The following is a 16,823-nucleotide window of genomic DNA, read 5'->3' on the forward strand; positions in this document are numbered from 1 at the left end:
ATATAGTTTAATGGTGATAATGTAAAATAGTTTTATATTATCAATTAATCAAATATTATTTTTTTATGACATTTTACTTATAATAAAAGTCAATTTACTAAAAATAGTGGTTTATGATTAGATTTCAGTGTAAAACTACTTTATACTAATGTACATCACTCATTTTCTCTTGAGGATATCATTTTTTTTATGAAAATTAAAATACTCAATCATAACTCTTAAATTAAAATAAATATATAGATTAAAATAGTACAAATAAAATTATCGTGTACCACCATCATTTTAATATATATATATATATATATATATATATATATATATATATATATATATATATATTAATAAGCATGTGAAATATATTTATTTAAAAATAAAAATAATAATCAAAAGTTGGTAGTACTACTTATTTGATTGTCGTCTTAGGTACGAGTCATGATTATCACATTATTATCTTTTATAATACTTGATCTGATAAAAAAAAGTTATATTTTTTTATTAAATCAAAAGATTATATATATATATATATATATATATATATATATATATATATATATATATATATATATATCGTTGATTATCTTATTATCCATTTAAAATAATTTTACGATAATGTGTACCGTAAATAATTGCATTAAAGTGTTAATATACATTTTCAAACTAAAATGCTAATTTTGATTGAAAATACTACTAATAATAAAATGATATTGTATTTAAGTTTTGTTTTTTTTTATAAAAGAAATAAGTTTTAACTTTTTTATTTTTAATAAATTTTAACAGATAATAACAAAACTAAATAATATAATAAAATTAGTAATATTACATATATAATAAAAATTATACAAAAATTTATATAACATCACTTTTGTATTTATCTTTATATAAACAGATATATTATTAATGATGAAAAATGATAAATAAAAAATAATATTGTACATTTTTGTTACCGTAGATGTTACACTGACGACATTGTTATTTTTTTTTTTATGTATCTCTCTTCGTTATTAATAATATTTCTTTAAAATAAATGAAATGATGGAGAAATATACACACAAAATTGAAGTTATTCAATTTTTGTTTATACAACATTTTACAAATTAATTTATACATTTCTTAAGAAAATTATACGTTTTTGTTTGTCATTTCTCATCTTACGAACTCCTTGAGCTTTTCAAATCCCATTCATTGAATAGCTTAGCTTGTGAACAAACAGTGGTAACAATGATAAAATATAGTAACGCGTCTTTGACCTTTCGGCTCCTTTTTAGTTTTGGTATGAGCACTGTGATTTGTGACTGACTTATGAACATGATTGCAGAACAAAAGAAGATAAAATGAATGAATGACTTTTGGGATTGGAAAGCAAAAACAATGGTAAAGGAAGGCATAACATTAAGTCTAAATTCTCAAATGAAGTGTTGAAAGGAGAAGGACATTCACAACCCAAACCCAACTCAACTCCAAAACTGTTATCAAGTGAAGCTTCCATTTCCACTTCCTCTGATCCATCACATTCACTTTTGACAAGTTAGATGAGGTATTAACAATTTGCCTTATACACCCATGTTTTGATTTCTACATGAAAAGGCAAAAAATGGTAAATAGTAAAACTTGTTCATTAATGGAAAGTAGGTTATATAATACAATAACAAACACGAGCATTTGATCTTTTTCCTTACAAATATTTGTGTTCTCATCTATACTTCTTCAACTTGCATTGCTTGTTAAACTCTTGACCTTTGCAACTGTTATATATTTGTTAGTTACCCATTTTAGTTGTTAAAGATGTGATTTCTTTTTATTGCTGAAGCCTTCATTGTTAAGGCTTTGCCTGGCAGCTATTGGAGAGGATGAAGCTTAAAAGGTGGCTCACGTGTGTTTCATTCCTCATTGTTGCCACAGTGAGCAATGCAGTTGGTAAATCACATTTTCACTTTTTTATTTTATGGTTTGCTTGTTCATCTACTAAATCATCTGATTCAAAGTGGAAGCTATGTTCTACGAACCCAGATTAATTTTTGATTATTAGTTTTAGGATACTCTGTGGACCATATCCATAAATTAAAAAATAACTATCTGATTCAGTTGATAGTTAGAATCAATGATTTTAATAAGTTGAAAACCTTTGATTTTCTTACATAAATGTTGACAATATCCATGGTACTTTTTTCTGCTTAGTTGTTTCAACAACTAGGTTAGGAGAAGGAATAAGTAGATGCAATTACAAGGAAGAGATACTTGAATAATGTGTATCATGTTCTCTTAAGGTCTGTGTGGATAAGCTTATTCAGAAGCTATTTAAGGAGAGAAAAATTGGAAGAAAAATAAGAATAAGTTTTTAAGTTAGAACTAGCTTATGTCAGTTAAAAAAAGATTTTAGAGAAGTTAATAGAAAAAAACTTCTACAAATTAGTTTATAGAGAAGTTTATTTTATTTTTTCTTTCCATTTTTCTCTCTTAGAAGTACTTTTAGAGTAGTTTATCCAAATATACGCTTAATGAATGTTGCATCACATTTTTGAAACTCTTATGATGTAGGTGCATTTGTGGGGGTGAATATTGGCACTGATGTTACTGATCTGCCATCTGCTTCAAACGTGGTTGCAATTCTAAAAGCACATCAAATTAGACACGTGCGTCTGTATAATGCCAATGAGCACATGCTACAAGCCCTTTCAAACACTGGCATTGAGATAATTGTTGGTGTCACAGATGAAGAGATACTTGGCATTGGAGAATCTGCATCAGTTGCTGCAGCATGGATTAGTAAGAATGTGGCTGCTTATATGCCATCCACAAACATCACAGCATTATCAGTTGGCAGTGAGGTTCTCACCTCAGTTCCAAATGTTGCACCTGTTCTGGTTCCTGCCATGAACCACCTTCACAAAGCACTAGTTGCTTCAAACCTTAACTTTAGGGTTAAGGTTTCAACACCACAGTCCATGGACATAATTTCTAGGCCTTTTCCTCCTTCTACAGCCACCTTTAACTCTTCATGGAACTCCACAATCTACCAACTCCTTCAGTTTTTGAAGAACACAAATTCCTCTTACATGTTAAATGCCTACCCTTACTATGGATACACTAAAGGAGATGGCATTTTCCCTATTGAATATGCTCTATTCAGACCCCTTTCTCCAGTGAAGCAAATTGTTGATCCAAACACACTATTCCATTATAATAGCATGTTTGAGGCTATGGTGGACGCTACCTATTATGCTATAGAAGCCTTCAATTTCAATGATATACCTGTTGTTGTCACAGAGACTGGTTGGCCAAGTTTTGGTGGAACATATGAACCAGATGCTACTACAAATAATGCTGAGACCTATAATAATAATTTAATTGTGAGAGTACTCAATGGTTCAGGTCCCCCTAGTCAGCCAAAGATGGCCATTAACACCTACCTATATGAATTATTTAATGAGGACAAGAGGAAAGGTCCTATATCTGAAAAGAATTGGGGTGTTTTTTATACTAATGGAAGTAGTGTGTATTCTTTGAGTTTTGGTGCTTCCAACATGAGTAATGGAAATTCTCTGGGGTCTTTTTGTGTGGCTAAAGATGATGCAGACACTGATAAATTGGAAGCTGGCTTGAACTGGGCTTGTGGACAAGGCCAAGCTAACTGTGTAGCTATTCAACAAGGAAGACCATGCTATTCCCCCAATAACCTGAAAAGCCATGCATCTTATGCTTATAATGATTATTATCAAAAAATGCATAATGCTGGTGGAACATGTGACTTTGATGGTACAGCTATAACTACTACCGAGGATCCTAGTAAGTCCGTGTGCCTTCTTCTTTTCTGTTTTATTTCCAATTTCATAGGAAGTTACTTTTATTTCCAACCATATGTAACCAAGGTTTTATATTGCAGTATCATAGATGCATAGTTTTAAACTTCTACATTACACAAAAAGGCAGATAAATGTAGCTACAATTACATAGGCAATGAAGTTTAGGAGACCACAAAGTCCTTGATTTTGTGGCCTCAATTGTAGTTTTGGACCGTGATTTAAAACCTTGTATATAAGCATGTGTTCCTAGAATTTTTTTTTTCTTATTGCAACCTGACATTGATAAGCTTGGTTGTCCTAATCGGCTACCCTATTTGGTATAATTATTTTTTGATATTACAAATGATTTTCAATCAATCAAAAGGCAAAGGAGTATAAAATAGAGGAAGGAAAGTCATTTTAAGGGAGATAAAAATTGTTAAAGGCTAAGAAATTTCGGTTTCATGTATTTGATGAAAATAATTTTCGTATGGATCAGCATTTTCCTTGTATAATTTACAGATGATAACCAAAAGGGGTAGAAAATATTGATGGACTCTTTCAAAGATTTTTCTAGTAAAAACTGGGAATGTGTTTTTCACTAAAGTTTTTACCAAGAGTATTATCGTGCCCTCTGTTGAGGAATTGAAGAGTTAAGCAATTAATGATGGATATTTTGCTGCATTGCAGGTTATGGGTCCTGTATATATGCGGGAAGGTGAGAACATGACTCTATGCACATCAATTATGAATTAGTATTGCAAGTATTTATGTTTTCAAATCTAATTTGATCCTTAAATATTTTGATAACAGTGCAAACTCAAGCATTGGTGGAAGGAGTTCATCTTCTACAGCACTTGGATTTGGACCTGGACCTGTAAGTCCTGTTGGAGGTAGTTGGAACCTGCACGTGTCCACCCTTCAGTATTTGATGTCGTCTATTAGTGTATTTTTTGCTATGGTGTTGTCATGACCCAAAGGTCGAAACTAATTTAGATTGCAATTTCATAAATTGTTCTTTTTGGTCAAAAAATTTTCTTCAGATCTACATGCCATCTTGTATGGTGTATTTGGGATCATTGTAGTTTATATTCTCTAGGTAGGTAGTTGCAGGAATTCAGTGCTTTAGCTGGAGAAGACCAAACGGGATATGGGGCCTTCGAGAATTCATTGCTATTGTGTTCGTCACATACAAATGTAGTTAATTTGTCATGTGTAAGGAGAAGTGTTATTTCTACTTTACTTTCTCCACAATATCTTTTGCAACTTCTTACAACACTTGAGTACATAACCGCATATTTTATTTAAACGCGCATTTTCAATTACGATCTGAGTCGATTGAAAAGCTTGAGTGAAAAGGATTGACTCACTTAAATGTGGGTTTATGTGGGTTTCTATCAATGGGCATAACCTAAATGTGAGCTTCTATTATTTATTTTCTTTATGTGGATGGAATTCACCCTAAACTGCAAAATTTTATACTATACAAGCTTTCATTTCATCATTGCATCTAATTTCATATCCTCCATGCTGCCCTAGATAAGAAAAACAAAATGGCTTCATATAAACACATGCTCACCCTGATTCTCATATATCCAGGGGAAATTTAGGACCTCAAAGATTAACGATCAATGTTTAGTACAAAACACTTAGCTAGTCAAATGCACGATGGGGAACAGCAAATCCACTGTAGGTGATCTCGGGTGGGTGAAATTCAAATTTAACTGCCAAAGTTTATACTATAGATGCTTTCATTTCATCATTGTTGTATAAATATCCTTTGTAGTTAATTTCGGTCAGACTGAGTCATCAGATTCCTCAGAATCACTCCTGTCAGGTTCCCCTGCATTAGCAAGATTCTCTGGAGCATCATGTTTTGGTGCAGGCTTTGGTGCAGGTTTTTTGTTAGTGCCTCGGGCATTCTCATCGCCTTCTTCTTGCTCAGCTGCTTCTACATGTGAATCTCAGTCAAGGAAATATTCAAAATTAAGATTGCTTCCACTATCAAGAAGGCAACAAACTAGCTAATGACAATGTCACTTATGCAAATTGCTACTCTAGTTTATCCCATGAACCCCATGTCTATAAGTGAGGAAAGGAAGGAGTAAAAGGGGAAAAAGAAAAAAGCAACAACAATGATCAAAATAACTACTGTCCCTTTTAAAGATAAAAATTCAAAGTAGAATCATATGTTTGTATTTAAGAATTGAAAATTTTACTAAATTGTTTGACACAAACAATGATTTAAGGATATCAAGATTGTCAGCAGTTCCTCTAGCCATGATTTTGAGAAGATCTTTCTCAACTCGAGAGACAAGCTCAGGCTGAAAATATAAAAGGTTACTATGAGAGCACAGATACACATAGGCAGAGAGGCATGTTAATGTCAATGATATGCAAATAAATATAATACATTAAGATCAGGCTCCCTGCGAAATCGACGCTTGCGAGCATCTCTCATGGGTGGGGTGAGGCCATGTCTGTACTCAATTACATCTGGAGCAGCATCACCAGATTCCCTCACCATAATCATCTGTTAGTTGGATTCAGTAAGCAGTTATATTTATAGTTATATATGAATCTGAGAGTATGATTAAGAATGAATGAACTATGTAAATAATGATGGATACCTAACCTGACCAACATCCGCAGTCTTAATCAAAGAGTTATCATCATAAGTCTTATAAGATTCAACAACGCAAGGAAGGTCCAATAGAGAAGCTGGGAAGTGTTCATTCCCAATCACAAATGTACCGCTTCTTCCATCCTCACTAAATGACAAATCTAATGACTTGTCTTCAGACGAAGAAGGATTGCTTTCATTCAGAAGACGCTCTATCCGCTCTGCCACATTAGGTGGAACACGAAGTATGAATTGCTCCTCCATAACTAAATCCATTAGGACATGGTAGGAATTTGATAAGCAAAATGATTTGATTTAGAAAATAAATAATAGAACTGAGTTGAATTGATTTAGAAATCAAATCCTATATGTCATTTCTTATGGTTGCTGTTTATTAAAATAGAACTGACTTCATTTCATTTTTACCATTTTAATACAATATGTCGTTATGAATGAATTTATAACATTAAGCTCCCTTTCTACCCTTGGCATAACATAAAATAAACATATAAAGAAAACATGAAACATCAGTATTCAGTATCCCACATCATCAAAACTGGAAGACGAGCAGCAAAAGTAATACTCCTGATTAGTTTGCTATCAATGACATCAATCAGGATATTAATACAAGAACTAAGAAATAAAAGAGTGACACACTTATTAACTTCATTACTTCCCAGAAGATAAAACGCATGAATTCATGTTGTAACAACTTATTTAGGACAATGTGCAGTGATTGGACAATGAACATAAAAAAGTCATAAAAGAGAAAACAAAAGAGTGAAAACAAAAACAGTCAAAGGCAACCTGCAACAAAAAGCAGTTGCTACAAAAGAGTATTAAAAGAGTTAAATTCATATGAATTACAGAAAGAAGTTATTTAGAACTAGCTCTTCCAACGATTACAGTCGTGAACAAAGATAACATGGAAAGGAACTCAACATCCCCATCTTACAAATAAAAGACTGTTGCAAATAAAAATAAGTGGAAATATTTTTGTAACACCATTAGCACTATGATTTCACATCAACCATAAGCATTAAGCAAACTAGTGGAAAAGAAGCACATTATACCTCTATATATTTTGCTTAAAAAATAAAATAGAAATAATAGAAATTAAATAACAGTAGTAAGTCACTTATTAACATATTTTTCCTGTGCTAAAGTTAATCATAATTGAATTAAAAATTATAAGAACCACAATGGTGGTGTGGAACCCCAGCCAAGGGGCCAAAGAAGCATAATGCAGGGGGGAGGTCTAGAAACAGGATTTGAGGTCATAGGAGACAGATTAAGCTTCAAATTGTGCATATTATCAGCTAGTGCATCGGAAGTCCCCCTAATAACAGGGATGTAATTAGGGGGAGGTGGCTATGGTATGTTACTGCCACAGGAGCAGCCATTGCTGAATCAAATCAAATCAAATTAAGGTCAATTCCTAATAATCTTCCTTCTGCTTGACCAGACTATCTAACTAGCACCATAAAAATAAAGATCCAAATCTACAAGAAACACAGAATCAAAAATCATTGCAATATTCCAGAAATTTTAAAAATAAAATAAAATAAAAAGAGCATAGCGCGTGCAATCAAGGAATGAATAGAAAAAATCAAACTGATAGAATCGGAAACAAATTGCAATTAAGTAAAAGAAAACGGAAATACCTGGTGCGAGATCAATTGAATCTGCAAAATTAAGACCGAAAGAGATCGGAGAAGGGGATTTTAGACAGTGGGAAAAAAAAATCGAGTGTTTACATGTAGATCGTAAGTTTATTAACCTAATGCTCCATTCTCAAAATCACAAAAATCCTCAAAAGCAAGTGCGGATATGATGAAATAAACAAAATCCAAACAATTAGAAACTAAAAAGTGATTTATACACGCACAATCATTCACCGCAACATCAACCACAGTCCACGAATACTACGTAAAAAAAAATTAAAAATTAAAAATTTTAAAAAAAAAAATGGTTCATCGAACCCATAAAAGATAGAAAGAGACCTGGAACACAAAAGCTTGAACTCCGCGAAGTGAAGCTAAGATTTGCCGGAAAATGAAACAAGCGTAAGAGAGATGGCAGAAAAAGAGTGAAAAACGTGAAGCCTCGAAACCAATGGCAATTGCAACAGATATTAGACGTAAAATTACAATGTTACTGAGGGTAAATTGGTCCGTTTATTTATAAATTAAATTTGAATTATATCTACCATTGATAATGTTGATAAATATTAATTTTTTATATAAATTAATAATTTTATTTAACGAGAGTAATTTTAAAGATCATTTTTAATTGAAAATATTTTTAGTTATTTTTTATTAACAAGAGTATTTTAATATTTTTAAAAATAATGAATAAATAAAAATTATTTGTATCACCTGATAATAAAAGAATAATTAGTACAAGCTTTAATCATAATTTAGTTCAATTTATATATTAAATTAGAATAGTTAGTGATGAAGAATGTGAAGAATCCTTTGGTGGGAAAATTTTATGTTTTCCACCAAGACTACTGCACCTAGTAGTGTGATTAGTTTATCGTCAAAAATTCTTAAACAGTCATTAAACATGAAAATAACAAATTGTTACTTCTCATTTTTCTGTTTTAGAACGAGAGAATTTTCTTTTACATCATTTTAAATAATAATCCAAACAAGCACAGATAATGAGATTTCTAAACCCATGTCTTTTAGTGATAAGTTGATGAAGAATACAGTATCTATATTTAGGAATGTGAAAATGAATCTTATTAGACAAAATGTATTCCCAATTGAGTTTGAGGAAGGAAATTGTTTTAAGCCACAGTGTTACATAAATGAAAGTGTTGTGCAAAATCTTACAGCACCTTGGGTAGAAGTTGTTATTGTGAAGTTGTTGGGGAAATTAGTTAGCTATGTAACCATGAATGAGAGATTGAAATGGGTGTGGAGATTATAAGGGGGATACGCAATGGATACTGGTCATGGGTTCTCTAGAGGATCTTGGATGATGTTTAATCATTAGCAATTCATAAATGAGTTATGAATTTTGTTATGTTAAGGTGAATTTAACAAGACCTTGGTTTGAATCACATTTTCAAGTCTTGGAATATTATAATCATAATGTATTAATGGTGTGAAAATTAATTGAGTCGAATCAACTAGTTGTTGGTAAGGTGTGTGGGTTTGTGTGAAAATTTAGTTGAATCAACCAGTTGTTGGTAGGGTGTGGTTTAGACCATATTGGGTCTCATTTCACTTGGCATAAGGTGTCTAACATGAATCCTGTTCACAAAAAGCTCGATTAAGCTCTTTGTGATCATTTTTAGAGGTAAGGTTTTCTTGAGGCAATGGTGGAAGTGCTTCAAAGAGCTCATTTTGATCATAATCCTCTCTTACTATTGGATTCCTTACTGGATTATTGTCTGCCATGTTAAACCTTGCTAAAACTTCTCGAGCATATCTTCTTTGACAAATAGAAATCCCAGCATCACTTTGTATCACCTCTATTCCAAGAAAATGTCTCATCCTTCCCAAGTCGGACATGTCAAACTCTAGCATCATTGAACTTTTGAATTTCTCACACATGCTTCTATTATTTCTAGTAAAGATCAAATCATCAACATGAAGGCTAACTATCAAAATGTTACCTTCATTTTTCTTGGTGAACAAAGTGTGTTCACTAGAGCACCTTTTGAAATTTTCCTTTGCAAAATATGGTTCTACCAAGCTCGCGGTGCTTGCTTAAGGTCGTATAATGCTTTCTTCAACTTGTAGACTTTATCTTCTTTTCCTTTTTTGACAAATCCTTCAAGTTGTTGTACAAATACTTCTTCTTTGAGCTCCACGTGAAGAAAAACACTTTTTACATTAAGTTGAAACACTTCCCATCCACATTGAGCCGCCAAAGCTAATAGTACCTGCATAGTGTCAAGTCTTGCTACTGGTGCAAATACTTCCATATAATCCACTCCATATCGTTATGCATATCCTTTTGCCACCAATCTTGACTTATACTTTTCAATATTTTGACTTTCATTGAGCTTGGTTTTGAAAATCCATTTAACTCCAATAGGCTTAACTCCTTTTGGGGCATCAGTTAGTTCCCACGTCTTGTTCTTTTCAATTGCCTTTATTTCCATATTCATTGCTTCTCTCCACTTCATGCTTTTGGATGCTTCTTCGAAGGAATGCAGATCTGTAACGACCCACCCTAAGCCGTCACATGCAAAACCAACCAAAATAAAATAATATATAATAAAGAAAATAGAGCAAGGACCAGCTACGCTAGAGTGTAAATATACAATAATATATAAATTGTTTCCAACATATATAACATATTTTTATAGCAGAGTCATCATCCTCAGTAATGATTATACAATAATCCAAAAAGATAATATAATTACAATATTATGAAAGTATCAAAATGAGACACCCTAGGTGCTGGTCAAGCTCTAAGTCTAACCACCTCTTAAAGCAGTTACCCAAAAAGACTTCTTGCTATCGCAAAGCCTCACACCTGATCTGCTCCCCCACATAGTGAGATCATCACAGTCCACATCATGGAAATATAAAGGTTAGCACATATAAAACCAACCATAGTACAATAAAATAGAATATCATTAAACTAGATATTTTCAACAGTATGTATCCATACCAAAGAAATGAACATTATAAACAGTTATTTCCATGCCAAATATAAACCAATCCAGAATCTAATGTATACACATCCATGCCAATGCATACATATTTTATGATAATAAAGAATCCATAACCAATGTATACAATTCATACCATATGTATACATATTCCACATCCAAAACAAAGTCACACCACTATATAATCCATGATGTAACCAACACATCCAAACCAAATGTTGGCCTCAACACATCCAAACCAAGTGTTGATTCGGTGAAACATGTCATCAACCCATGTCACACACCTAACCTCTCATGGAAAATATACAGTTGGATTACGTCGTCACGTAACCCTGGTGATCGTGGCCACTTCATCCATCGGTATGACTCGGCCTTGCCCCCATACGGTAGCAAATAGAATACTTAAAGGAGTACTTCAGAATCCACCTAACATCTGAAGTGGTTTATTGTATAACCTTTGGAAAAGTTCCATATTGGAATCCTCACCATGGGACTCCTAATTCCATATTTTTCCAAAGATTATATCCTGATCTCACCAAGAGATCTAATCCATACCATAACCTTACTCCTCTGAGTTCTATTAGCTTTCCAAACCACACACATATAGCATATTCCATAATTACATACAAAATTTTCCATAACCATGCCAAATCATTCAATATAATAACATAAATAATTAAACACCTAAAACAACCATTAACTTAAACACATGACAATCTTCATATAAACAAAATAGCATATTAAAAATTATACTACCCCTATCATGCTCATACATACTAGATTAAGTCTTATAAGTACTATCCTTACTTGAATAAACAAGAATCGAAACTAGGGCAGAACCTCCTCCTCTCTTTCTTAAACAGGAACCGAAACTAAGGTAGAACCTCGTTCTCTGGATTTCTCTTCCTCTCTCTCCTCTTTTCTTTCCCCTCCTCTTCCTTTCTTTCTCTCTCTCTCTCCTCTTTCTCTCTCTAAGGTCTCGTCTCCAATCCCCAATTTTCCAACCCCCATCCCCCTATTTATAGAATTCTGCTTACCTAACCCGGAACGACCCGTTGCGAAAGCGGAAAGCCCGTTCTGGGCCTGAAAAATCTACGTAAATTTTAGAACCGGAACGGCCCGTTCCGGGACTCATCCAGAACGGCCCGTGCTCCTTTCGGAACGGCCCGTGCTCCTTCCAGAACGGCCCGTTCCAAAACCAGAACGGCCCGTTCTCCTTTTGGAACGGCTCGTTCTCGGCCCGTTCTCAATTTTAAACCTAGTTCATTTTTTGTGCTTGGAACGGCCCGTTCCGCTTTTGGAATAGCCCGTTCCAAATTACCAAAACACCCTATACCTTTATAAAAATTTACGAAAATGTCATTAATAAATAATAATTAAAAAAAATGGATATTACAAGATCACTTCCATTTTTAGCCATCATCATCGCAATTAAGCTTTTTTCTTCCTTAGATAAGTTTGTTTCCTCTTCATAATCTACCATCCAAACTAGTTTTCTTCTATTCCTTGTTGTTCTCCCTTCAACTGGAAATTCTTGTTCACCATCATTTTCTTCATTTTTTGGTGGCCTGATCTCACTTGAACTGCTTGAGGATGCACTTTGTTTGATATTACCACTGTCTGCTTCTTCATTTTGTGTAGGTTCTTGGTCATCACTATTTTCTTTTTCTTCCCAGTCTAGAACATCAACTTTGTATTTTTCTTTAGTTCTTTTCCAATCCCAACTCTTGTCTTCTTCAAAAATTACATCTCTGCTCATAATGACTTTCTTTGCAATAGGATCAAATAATTTGTAAGCTTTAGATTCATCACTAACTCCCAAAAATACACACCTTTTGCTTTTGTTGTCTAGCTTGTTTCTCTTTTGGTCTGGTATATGAGCATGAGCTACGCATCCAAAGATCCGAAAATAGACAACTCTTGGCTTTACACCACTCTATGTTTCTTCTAGGGTTCTCTGTTCTACTATTAAAGTTGGACTTCTATTTTGTACGTGTACACACCATCTAACTACTTTAGGCCAAAATACTTTTGGAACTTGTCTCTCGTTTAGTACTGTCCTTATTACATTCATGATCGTCTTGCTTTTCCTTTTGACAACTCCATTTTGTTGAGGAGTATAGGCAGCCGTCAATTGCCTAAAAATTCCTTGATCCTTACAAAAATCTTCAAACTCCTTAGAGGTAAATTCATCACCTCTATTTACCCTTAAGCAAGTGATGAATGCACCAATTTCTTTTTCAACACAAGCTTTGAACTTTTTGAACACATCAAATGCTTATGATTTTTTATGTAAGAAATAGATCCAAGTTTTACAAGAAAAATCATCAATAAAGTTTAAGATGTACCTCTTATTACTATTTGAGGATGGTGTGTTAGGACCACAAATATCGGCATGAATTACCTGAAGTTTTTTTGAGTGTGCATAATTAATCCTTTATCTGGGTGAAATACTTTGCAAGTGCCCTTTTTAATTAAAATTGCTAACCCCTTTTCTTGGAGTTGTCCTAAGCTTAGTAAATTGTTCTTAAGCTCAGGGACAAAGTAAAAATCGGATATTAACTAAGTAATGCCATTTATTTGCACTCGAATACTTCCTTTTGCTACAACAGCCATTGTGGTATCATTCCTAAGCTTTACAGTTCTACAAAATCCTTCTTCCATTTCTGAAAACCATTCCTTGTTTCCGATCATATGATTACTGTAGCCGGAGTCTAGGAACCAAGCTTCTTCTTGTACGGTTTGATGCAATTCTTCATACACCACCAATAAAAGTTCTTCTTCTTCCTCATTCTCCGCATAATTGGTCTTCTTCTCCCAGTTAGGGCACTCATATTGGAAGTGACCCAACTTGTGACACTTAAAGCACTCAACGATTGATCTGTTTAGAGATTGTCTTCCTCTTCCTCTACCACATCTTCCTCTAAATGGACCTCTACCTCCTCTGCCTCTGATTGATCTATCATCATTGGTTATCTTCAATACATGTTCTTTTTGTCTGAAATCCCTGCATTCTTTACTCATGAACAAGAAGGCTACCATGTAGTTCATCAATACTTAAGGCACCCAAATCATTTGATTCCTCTATTGAGCACACAACATAATTGAATTTAGAGGTCAAAGATCTGAGTATCTTACTAACAGCCGTACTTTGCTCCGTTGCTTCACCATTTGATTTCATCTTGTTTACCACAGTAAGAGTCCTTCCCAAGTAGCTATCGACCTTTTCGCCTTCTTTCATGGCCAGTAGTTCAAACTCTCTTCTCAATGCTTGGAGTTGTGCTCTTTTCACCTTTGTGGATCCTTGATACTTTTGCTACATAGATCTCCATATTGCCTTCGAAGTTCCCTTGTCAATAATTGTTTTTAGAATCTCTCTGTCAATAGCTTGAAACAAGAAATTCTTGGCCTTCAAATCTTTAAGCTTGGCCTCTTCCACACTCTTCCATTGCGCTTCAGTTGGTGTTGTCCCAAGTGTCGGTATTCCTTCTTCTACGAGGTGCCACATTTCTTTACTTCGTAGACCAATAATCATAATGGCCATCGAACCTTGGAATGGTCGGTTGTATGAACTTCTCAGTTGTAGACATATTGATCTCTCGATGTTTCTTCTCCTCACACATAGTTTTTTCTCTCACTCACTTCACACACAGTACCAGGCCCCTTGTGGAGTTCTAATACCAATTATTAGAACCAGGAGTAATTGTGACTCAAGAAAATATTAGGAGAGAAAAATGTATTATTCATTAGGAAAACCAATAATGGCTTATATAATCCTTTACAAAACAAAAATGAAACAAAAAGCCACGTACTACATGGCAACAAACTAGGAATGAAAGAAACTCTTCCTAAAAAATAGAATCCCTTGGAACTAGGGCTTATTAACAAATGTGGATTAATAGAACACGTAAAGCAACAGACTTTGACTAACAATGTTGCACTAATAATGAGGTTCTCTAGCAGGAAGGGGAAGTATTGAATTATTTTACCTCTTAAGTTTGATGGCTTATCTTGATAAATCCTACAACTAACCATGAAATGTATAAAACACTATCAAATCTTATAAATCCCTTAAGCATACTACTTTCCAACTAATCTTCTTTAAAATACTTTATGAATTAAAATAGTTAAGTATTGGAATCTCGTTGATTCGTAATTAAAATAATATTTTTTTTATTCTAAATTCTTTCTTATAAAGCAATTTGCCTTCAATCCCTCTAAAGTATAATTTAACCTTAATTTCTTAGGTGATAAACTTTTTAATCCCAATTATGAAACCTAATTCCTTATGCAAAAAAAATCAATTAAAAAAACATTAATAGAGGGAAATTCACATAAAGACATAATCAATCCTTATCCCTAGATTCAAGAATTGTATTATTATTGAATTGGAACAACCTAAACCTCAATTTCCCAATTCAAAGATATAGATTAAAATCAATTTCTTAATGATGAGTGTCAATCATGGAAAATGATTAAGCACAAATTTAATAATAAATCCACATAATTTTTTATTTTTTGGAAAACAATGCACTAATGATGAGGTTCTCTAGTAAGAAGCAATGAATTATTTAAATAACCTCTCTTTTTGATGATACAAAAAAGGTTCAAGTTGTCAATAACTTAAACTCCATGTCTTCTCTTGATGATTAGGATGTTGTTAGACCAAAAGACAATCTTAAAATATAAGTTTTAATGATAACAAATTTAGATGTTTTTCAGAGAAACATTTTTCGGGTCATACTATAAGACGTATCATTATAAACGGTTGATTATAAAAACATTTAGTCTCTCAGATGAATTGCTTTGTCTGTAAGACAAAAACATGTAATATATATCATTTATCATGTCTGATAATAAAATTGTATATGTCTATGTTATTCCTTAACAAATTGAAAGGAATAAAAAGTTTTTTTCGATACTTGCATTACAAAAAGGACCATGGACATGCTTTGTGTTAGAAAAGGGACAAGAAAATCCCTTGAAGTATGCAAAGTCTCAAAAAAGTTGTTTCTAACTGATGCACACAATAATTTCTTTTGTTTAGAACCATAAAAGTGACAAGTAGTTTCCTTGATCAGATAAAAAACTGGCAATTTGATGAAACACATTTAATGTCCACATTTGATGCTCCAATGGACACCTCTTTTCACAAGGAAAAAATATGAAGACAAACGAAATAAGCTTGTGTAAAATTCATAAAGACAAAACCATCAAGTGTAAAATTCATATTCTTTTTTTTTTTGTAAAAAGCTCTATACTTAAATTAGTTGTATCACATCTTGGTAGTTAAACAAAATAACAAGTGATTTCTCAACTTTAACTTCGTATTATTGCTTAAAGTTTGAAAGAGGCTTGATTAAAAAAATGCTTGGTTATTGAAGCTTGGAGAGACTTTATTATTCAAAAAATACTTGGATAATTACTTGAAGAGACAAATTAAAGAATACTTAGGTTGAGCCAAAAGTAATTTGTGAAAGAATATTTGTATTTATGTAAAAAAAAATAGTGAAACTTGATCAGGTTGATCAAGAACTGGTGTGGTCTTAGTAATTGAGATGAATTAGTATACAAATATTGTATGTTCTTTTCTCTTGACTCTTCGTCTACACTCGTAAGACATTGATACTATTTCACTATTTTGAAAAAAAATGTTGAGTTTTTAATTAACATTATTCAACCTCTTTTTAGTGTTTCTTTTTTCTCTCCAAAGATATGAAGTTTCTCTTAAATTTTATGACTAAGCAAGAAATGTATAAAATGAATATGATTATGAAAACTTATA

General features: G+C 32.9%; 2 protein-coding genes across 5 annotated transcripts; one reads left to right on the plus strand and one right to left on the minus strand.

The window, feature by feature from the left end:
- The first annotated feature begins 1,248 nt into the window (after nucleotides 1-1,248).
- On the plus strand, nucleotides 1,249-5,088 carry LOC109787942 (glucan endo-1,3-beta-glucosidase 4). Of its 3 annotated transcripts, none has more exons than XM_029269141.2 (5): nucleotides 1,249-1,534; nucleotides 1,836-1,914; nucleotides 2,536-3,783; nucleotides 4,470-4,497; nucleotides 4,593-5,088. In XM_029269141.2, exons 2-5 carry the CDS (start codon nucleotides 1,848-1,850, stop codon nucleotides 4,750-4,752), a joined length of 1,503 nt encoding a protein of 500 aa, XP_029124974.1. In that variant the 5' UTR covers nucleotides 1,249-1,534; nucleotides 1,836-1,847; the 3' UTR covers nucleotides 4,753-5,088. The 3 variants fall into 3 exon arrangements, with proteins under 3 accessions (XP_029124974.1, XP_020202137.1, XP_082919324.1); XM_020346548.3 differs by having other exon boundaries at nucleotides 1,250-1,534; nucleotides 1,808-1,914; XM_083063198.1 differs by lacking the exon at nucleotides 1,836-1,914 and having other exon boundaries at nucleotides 1,252-1,534.
- A 249-nt stretch (nucleotides 5,089-5,337) lies between these two features.
- On the minus strand, nucleotides 5,338-8,541 carry TAF7 (TBP-associated factor 7). 2 transcript variants are annotated; one of them, XM_083063200.1, is made up of 6 exons: nucleotides 8,406-8,520; nucleotides 8,067-8,087; nucleotides 6,415-6,668; nucleotides 6,193-6,312; nucleotides 6,032-6,103; nucleotides 5,338-5,734 (listed from the first exon to the last, which is right to left on the minus strand). In XM_083063200.1, exons 3-6 carry the CDS (start codon nucleotides 6,664-6,666, stop codon nucleotides 5,576-5,578), a joined length of 603 nt encoding a protein of 200 aa, XP_082919326.1. In that variant the 5' UTR covers nucleotides 6,667-6,668; nucleotides 8,067-8,087; nucleotides 8,406-8,520; the 3' UTR covers nucleotides 5,338-5,575. The 2 variants fall into 2 exon arrangements, with proteins under 2 accessions (XP_082919326.1, XP_082919325.1); XM_083063199.1 differs by lacking the exon at nucleotides 8,067-8,087 and having other exon boundaries at nucleotides 8,406-8,541.
- Between the last annotated feature and the right edge of the window lie 8,282 nt (nucleotides 8,542-16,823).

This window comes from Cajanus cajan, chromosome 9 (genome assembly GCF_000230855.2).
Source record: "Cajanus cajan strain Asha chromosome 9, NIPB_CcT2T_4, whole genome shotgun sequence".
Classification (NCBI taxonomy): domain Eukaryota; kingdom Viridiplantae; phylum Streptophyta; class Magnoliopsida; order Fabales; family Fabaceae; genus Cajanus; species Cajanus cajan.